Below are 7,796 nucleotides of genomic sequence, written 5' to 3'. Positions count from 1 at the left end.
TTCTGTCTTTCCCCAAACCCTCAATGCTGTGAGCAGTTTCAAACCCACACTGACCAAATACTGAAAGTTCAGCAACATTTTATTTTTCAGATCAGCAGGCATGGCCTTGTGTCCTGCCAGTTGCAGCTCTGAAGCATCCACATGCACAGCACAGAAAGGTCCTTTTTATCCTTCTGCCCTTAAAGAGGAATGGCAGAGCTCCAGAGTTGGAGTGTGCATGTGGGGATCCCTGCCCTTTGGGTGTTACGGATAAAGCACACAAATATTTTAGTAGCTCTTTACATTCATGATCAGTACAGTATGCTGCATGTAGCTGATTTAATTTTTACATACATTACAAGGAAAATAATTTGAAGGTTTACTTTTCCTTCTACTCAAAATATTTGAATTTTAACAAAATATTTGGGTTTTTTTCCCACTAAGTATTGCACTTGCTGTGAGTATATGTGCACCAGTCTCCTACAAGACCCGTTGGCATCTCTGTATTTCCATGCCACGTGAGAAGACTTGGCACGTTCATGACCTCCAGTGGTGGCCCTTTCGTGTTCTCTTCTTCCTTGAAAACTTTGATTTCAGCCAGCTGAGGAAGCCACCTTTTGGTTTTAACTCAAACTCTACTGGGAAGTGGTCGCTTACTCCCAGTGCCTGCAAGACAAAGGCACAGAGAGGTTGGGAGCTTGCCACCCACGCTCTAACCAAACCCTGCCCCAGGGGTTTCACTGCGGCAGAGGGGAGGTGCAGGGTGAGCAGTGCGTCACTGTGGGAGGGTGCAATGGTTTTATGGCCAAGAACTTGTTCGAAACTGCCTGGATACCACTGGCTTTGTGCTCCTTGCCCCACTGCTGCAAAAGTCAGGCTGTGCCTACCTGCTCCTCAGTCATCCGAAAGTCCTTCTGGAAATCAAAGATGTTGACAGAGTGTGGCACAATGGCATGTATGAGCTTCTCCCCACTGACCACAATCCTGCAAGGAGCAAGGGAGCAAGGTGCTGTTAAGGAGTGCCTGAACAACAGCAGCCATTCTGCTCTAAGCCGGTGGACAGAGGTGGCCTTGATGGAATCACAGCTGTATATGGTTTGTCCTTACCAATAGGCTGTCAATTCAGAGATGCTAATATTTGCTTTCTGCTGAATTTGGCTGATTGCTTTCCTCATCAGTGAGACACCTAAATACCTGGCCTTGGAAGCCAGCATTAAATGACTTGCATCTAAATCCACCCCAACAGTGCAACAAAGTTCAGAGCCATAGTTTGGATACAAAAATCATAGAACACCAACGATTGCTGTCTACAGCTACCTAAAAGCAGGTAGTAATGAGGGGGGTGTTGGTTTCTTCTCCCTAGTATTAAGTGATAGGGCTAGAGATAATGGCCTCAAGTTGCAGCAGGGGAAGTTTAGATTGGATATTCTGAAAAATTGGAGGTGGTGGAGTCACCATCCCTGGAGATGTTGGAAAAATGGGTAGACATGGAATGTTGGGATGTGATTCAATGGTCATGACAATTGGACTCGATGAAGTTAGAGGTCTTTTCCAACAAAGCCGATTTTATGATTCTATGACTTGAAGCTCAGTCAAGTCCTGCTTTGATCCAGAAACTTGTTCTGCAAGAAGTTCAAGTCTTGACTAGCTCTGGGCTCTAATAAGCTGACGTATTTATTATCCCTGCTGAGGGAGCTGCAGATGGCTGCAGGACTCACCATATGCCCAAGGAAGGTGAGGTGTCCGAGCTCCTAAGCAGAACCAACCTTTGCATTTGTTAAGCCGAATTACAAATAAAAGAGTGAAAACCACGGTGCAAAACCACCATGGAGGAGAGAGGCAGCAGTGACTTCCACCTGGATGTCTGCAGGGCCCCTTGCAGATGAGAAGTGCTGCATAATTGCCTGCAATTTATCTCCACCTAAGCCACTGCAACAGCTGGTTCTTAAATGAAATCTTGCCCTTTCTTCAAAATTACTTTCCCACCAGCTTGCAAAGTGATTTGTGCTCCTGAATAGAAGTATTCAGATCTTGTTTCTCCTTGGACATTGTTTTATCTTTGATGGTCTCATGCACATTTGCTTGAGCTGTCACTGACACCTTTTTTTTTTTTTTCTTTCCTCAGAGTCAACACCAGGGAAGAGTTTTGCAGTGAACTCTTTACCTGTCATATGGGCAGCTTGTGCTTCTCTTCACTGTTGTGTCATTTTTGTCACCTATTAGCCAAATGAATTCAGAGTAAGTCCTCATCCGGATGTTCTTCCACTGCTTTTGGGGAACATAGCTACATCCAGCATTAAAATCCCCCATGAAGATGAAGTTCTGGAAGGCAGGTAGATTTTCAAAAGCAATCACAAGGTCAGCTCTTTAAAAGAAAAGTGGCAAGGACTTTTTTAGGGCCAACAGATGCTCCCAACAGCCATTACAGCTCAAATAGTAAGTGCTCATTGAGTGCAGCAGGGCTGATGTTTTGTGCTGGGCACACACTGATAAAACAGATTTATTGGGGGATCAAGTTTACTGATTAAAATGTGGATAACTCAAGGAAAATAAGGGATATCAAAAATCTGGGGCTTGTTGTCAATGCGTTTAAGGTTATCAGGCTGTGAGTAGGGAACAGTACCAGTGACTCAGTACCAAAATTGCTGTTAGTAGCATCGATGCAGCAACCAACCTCAGTTTTCCAGCGCTGTTTTACATCTAAATACACATCATAGAGCTCATCAATCTCCCGTACTGCTGTCTCTGGTGTGGTGTGCAGAGGGATTATAGCAAACTCTTTGACAGCTTAAAAATAAGGCAAAAGAACAGGGAGAAATGTAATTACTAAACACACACTGAATCACAAAGCAACAGAGACTGACTTGGAAGGAAGAAAGAAGCTTCTGTTTTAGCTGTGGCTCAGAGGTGATTGCTGTGTCATTGCACATTGCCAAGGCTGAGCAAGGCTGTGTCATAGTGAGGTGCTGTGTGAGGGCATAGCAAGCCCTGCTCTGACATCCTCAGCAATAGCTGCTCCTGTGCTCCTACCAGTGCATCTGCCAAACCAGCACCCATAGCAGCAGCAGAGGCCTTCCTGGGGCTGAAGTCTCCACTGAGCTGTGGCCATGCAGGGATAGCAGCCCCAAAGGCACATGCTGCTCTTGTGAGGAAATGCAGTGTGGGGTCAGGATGTAGCTCCTTCCTCTGCCACATGCTTGGATCCAGCTAGCACCATCTTGATCCATAAGCCTTGCCAGTGGGAAAACAATTTACTTCTGAAACATCTCACCGGTTTTTGGAGACTGGAACCAGACAGTGAAGGGCTCTCTGGAGAAAACATCCTCATCCCCAGGCTGGATGTCATGGTATTGGTAGGTTTGTTTCACTGATACTAGATGTTGCCTGCAGCAGAATAAACAGGATGAGGGACATCATGCTTATGGCTTGCTAGGATGTGTCTAACACTGACTCAGTCCTTTGACCTGGCCCCCAGGCTATGTTTCAGGACAGATAGAGCCAGGCTGGTGGCTACACCTGGAATCTTCCCCACATCCAGGTACAGCCCATCCTGCCCACTCAGCTTGCACCTCTCCCACTCCGTTGGAGCAAAGGCATCACCACGTGCAGCCCATCTCTACAGGGCTGCAGAGCAGGAAGGCAGGGTCAAGGGCTGGCTCAGTGGCAAGGGGAGCTCACTTACCTGTAGATGAAGGCATACTGCTCCTTGTAGCTCTTCCTTCCCAGCCTCTCGCTGACCACACATCTGTATTCTTCCTTAGGCCTCTTCAGCTGACTGGAAGGGAATCAGTATTCCTGACTTTAGTTCTGCATTTGCAAGGGGCTGAGGAGCAGATAATTTTGCCTGTATCAAAGGGTGAGACATTGCCTGCCTGATGTCAGAAGTGGGTGGTAGAGACAATAAATCCAACTCAGGACCTGTAGTCTGGACCTGTGCTCCATTGCTGGGTCTTTCATTCTACTTTCTCCCTGCTTACTGCAGTCTCTGTCCCTCCGTCAACTGGGTCTCACATTCAGCCAGGTGTACACTGCTCTTTCCTCTGGGCTGTTGGTCCAGGCAGGTAGTCCCTGGTTTAAAGCAATTCCTAGCCCTGCAGAAGAGCAGCTGCAATGCTGCAGCCCACTGCAGGCAAGTCATAGCATCATAGAATCCTTTAGGCTGGAAAAGATCTTGAAGATCATCACATCCAACCATTAACCTTACACTACTAAGTCTGTTGCTAAACCATGTCCCTAAGCAACACATCTACACTTGTTTAAATGCCTCCAGGGATGATGATTCAACCACTTCCCTGGGCAACCTGTTCCAGGGCTTTGCAACCCTTTCAATGAAGAAATTTTTCCTAATATTAATATTGTGTTGCTTGGAGAATATCTCTAAGATCACAATGTTCAACCTAAACCTCCCCAGGCATAATCCCTTCTGTTTTCCTTTGAGAATTAATCTTTAACAAACTTAATCTAACTCAGTCATTTTAATTTAAAAAATGTGTCCTACACTGGTCTGGAGCTGCCTTTGCTTCTGACCTTCAGCAAAGTTGCCAGAGCCTTGTCCTTCCTCGAAGGCTGGGACAGAGTTCAGATCCTGAGCTTTTGCCATGATAAGGTGTTGATGAGCAGAACACAGACTCTGGACAAGCATCTTTCACAATATTTTCCCACTTGCCTGTGGTCACCCTACCTGGAGAGCTTCTCCACCAGAAGAGGACAAACCCGGTTCTTGCTCTCCTTTATTTCCATCAGCAACACAATGTCACAGCGAGAAATGATCTGCAAGAGGAAGGAGCAGAAGCAGGCATTCACTTGATTTAGAATTCACATGAATTAGGAAAAGGTTAGAAAGAAGTGGTTACTAGTTCAGGGGAAGTCTTCTGTGGAAGAAGCAGCACCCAGTCTGGAGTCATGGGAGAGGGGAAGCAGCTGGAGCAAAGCCCTTTTACTTTCAGAACTGCCTCACAGCCCTGAGGGAACTGGTAAAGGGAACTTGCAGCAGAGCAATTTTGAGTATATTAAAAACCTGCTCCTGCCTCTGAGGAAGAAGCATGAAAGGGAAGGGGAGCAAGAGCTGCTGCTGTGAGCTCACTCTCCCCCCACCACTTTGGGGTTCTGTTCCCCAGGCCCCCCAGCCTGTGTTTGGTCACACTTCTCTCTCCCCCTTGCCAAACAGGTTTTCTTCTCTGCTTCAGATCAGTGCTGCAAACAAGCATCCCAACTCGGTGCCCAGATGAATATGGCAGGAGGATTTGGAAGGCATCAAGAGGAGCCAGTCAGGGGCTGTTATCAACTCCCTGCAGTTGTTTTCCTCTTTCTTGTAGTGCAGGCACCTCTGGGGTCCTGTGGCTATGCCATACCTTCCACAGGCTGCATGTGCTGTCAGCATTTGCCTGTCCCAGTCATGTGTGATGGACTCCTCTGAAACAGCCTGCAGAGCCCAAAGTGACCCCCAGTCTATAAATGGAGCCCTGGCACCCCAGGGCTGCAGCACCACTGAGAAGCTGCAGAGTGCTGGAGAGAAGAGAAGAGGCTGCCCCTGCCTGGCTCAGGCTGCCCCTGCAGGCACTGGGATTCCCCATGGGAAAGCCAGGCTCGCCCAGCAGCCTGGCACACTCAGAGACTTCCTTCTGCCCCTGGTTTTGTTTCTCTTCAGAATTTGTGGGTGATATTCATGAGGCAAAAGCCCCTATTTGCTGCCTGACACTTGGAAAAATTAATATTTTACCTACAAATTATTATCTATTGCCAACAGGATGGGAAGAATGGTTCAGAAATGCAAATGCTGGCAAATCCCTCTTCTCCAGCTTTTGTCTGCAGTGATTCCAGCCCAGCTAAATGGTGTCATTCCTCACTGCTGCTGTTTGGCACAAGCAGCCATCCTGCTCACACCGAGCAGTGTGTCCTCTGTTACTGTGGCATCTCGGAGGGGACTTGCAAAAGTCATAACTCCACAACATGGTTCTTTCAAAAAGTTGAGTTCTCTTGAGTTGCTGCAGAGGAAGCCTGATGGAGAGGGTTTGCTTACATAAACCAGTCATTAGGCTTTGGGCTTTCATACTACCCTTAAATGTAATATTCTGCTGTCCTGAGAATATGTTTAATTAGGCAAGAATATTTCAGAATAATTAGCACATAAGCAAGGTAAATAATTTATTACAAAACAGAGCTCTGTGGATTCAAAGTGAAAACTCTTTGTACAGTGCACAGAGATTTTCTTCCTTTCATAACACCACTTCCAAGGGACACAACAAACATTGTTTCTGTAACATTCCCATGCAGGCTAAAATACCACCAGACATCCTACTTAACCACAGGCTGATTTTTACTTTAAGAATACAAAATTATTTTAAATTATTAACTCTTTTCTTTTTCACTTGAAATTCAGCTGTGAGAATTGAAGTACAAGATTATGCATCTAAGAAATCCTCAGACAGCTCAGTCCCTCTCATCTAAGAAAACGAACATACCTTTACCACAGCATCGACGACTTCAGGTCTGGCTATTTTTGTTTCTCCAAAAGACCTCACATTGAAAGAGCAGATTTTTAGGCTCAGAGATAGGCTGAAACTGAAGAGTGAAAGCAAGATGAAGAGCAACATCTTCAGGGACTTGGATAAAATGAGTTGCTCCGAGTGTGCCTATAAATATGTATGTGTGCGTGTGTGTGTTTGTGCATCCGTCCCTCTGTGGCCAGGCGGGAGGTCAGGCTGAGCAGTCAGCTGTGTCAATCACAAACATGAACAGGAATCTCCATTTCCTCCTTTCCTTTACTTCCAGTTCCCAGTGCAAAGCATCATAGAGACTTTGAACTTCTGCCTTGGGGGAAAACCAGCTCCTTGCACCAACTTCCCCACACAGGGTAGCCAACTACTCCACCAGACTCCAGTGTTCCTCCTCACAGGGAGACCCTTGCTGTGGGATATCTGCCACGTTGGGCACCAGCCAAGACCCCCCAAGGCAGTGTCAGGCCACAAACAAGTTCCCTGGGCTACCCCAGGCAAGAGGCCAAGACTAGAAGGTGGATGGTGAAAGGATCCGAGGAGCGGCAGTGGGGAGAGGGGGATTTCTGGAGGGTACTCGTGGTGGGCACCAGAAGCCAGAGTGGTGGAATACCTGGACACAGGGGTTTTGACTGTGTCCATGTTTTGTTCTGCTTTTACTGTGATTGGAAAGTCATGCTGTGAGGAAGCAATGAACTGTCCATCCTCACAGGCCGCATGATTTTACCTGCTTCTCCCTTTACCCAGAGCTGTAGGATGGCCATGTTTGCTTGCCCACAGCTAACAGGGCCCAGTGGCTCAGCCACCCCAGTGCAGCCATGGGAATGTATGTGATGATCTCAGCACTGCTCCCAAAACTCCCAGCTAGGTGTCCCCATCATTGCAGTCTCAGGCTGGTGACCCAAAGTGCATGCACAGGAGTTTGGCCAAGATGACACTCAAGTGAGGATGCTGCAGCTGGGATAGCTTTTGCAGAGGATCTATGCCACTGCCCTCTCTTTCTCTTCCATCATGTGCCAGCCCTTGTCTGGAGATGCATTGGTCAGCTCCCTGATCGAGTTCAGTGCCCCGAGCTATAACAAGAACTCAGGCTAAGTGGGTCATCAAATGCCTTGGAATTTTCTCCCAGTGCTTGCAGGGTGCTTTCACAATCTCTCTTCTTTTCCTGAGAAGAGCCATGCAGCCTGTTTGCTGTCCTGCTTGCATGGCCACCTGTGCGCCTCTGGATGCAGAAGCACCAGCACATGGCTCCTGACCTTGCCTAAATCAGTTAAACAGGGTCAGGTGGTGCGGGCACAAAGCACAGTGCAAAGGGGTTCCCAA

General features: G+C 47.3%; 1 protein-coding gene across 1 annotated transcript; it reads right to left on the bottom strand.

Annotated features, from left to right (window-relative positions):
• Window positions 1–516: 516 nt before the first annotated feature.
• DNASE1L3 (deoxyribonuclease 1 like 3) lies at window positions 517–6,572 on the bottom strand. The gene is made up of 8 exons (XM_054387516.1): window positions 6,441–6,572; window positions 4,661–4,749; window positions 3,662–3,754; window positions 3,251–3,363; window positions 2,654–2,766; window positions 2,144–2,301; window positions 867–963; window positions 517–645 (listed from the first exon to the last, which is right to left on the bottom strand). The coding sequence occupies exons 1-8, from the start codon at window positions 6,570–6,572 to the stop codon at window positions 517–519; spliced, it is 924 nt and encodes a 307-aa protein (XP_054243491.1).
• Window positions 6,573–7,796: the final 1,224 nt, after the last annotated feature.

Source organism: Indicator indicator, chromosome 15 (genome assembly GCF_027791375.1).
Source record: "Indicator indicator isolate 239-I01 chromosome 15, UM_Iind_1.1, whole genome shotgun sequence".
Classification (NCBI taxonomy): Eukaryota; Metazoa; Chordata; class Aves; order Piciformes; family Indicatoridae; genus Indicator; species Indicator indicator.
Note: the sequence above shows the minus strand (reverse complement) of the source record. Positions and strands in the feature narration are given on the sequence as shown.

What these genes read in the sequence shown, in the direction of transcription:
- DNASE1L3 (XM_054387516.1), bottom strand. Translation starts at nt 6,572, where the DNA reads ATGTTGCTCTTCATCTTGCTTTCACTCTTCAGTTTCAGCCTATCTCTG. An exon ending in GTTCCAGTCTCCAAAAACCG is followed by an intron (nt 2,767 to 3,250) that starts GTGAGATGTTTC and finishes CTTATTTTTAAG; the next exon opens with CTGTCAAAGAGTTTGCTATA. An exon ending in AACAGCGCTGGAAAACTGAG is followed by an intron (nt 2,302 to 2,653) that starts GTTGGTTGCTGC and finishes CCTGCCTTCCAG; the next exon opens with AACTTCATCTTCATGGGGGA.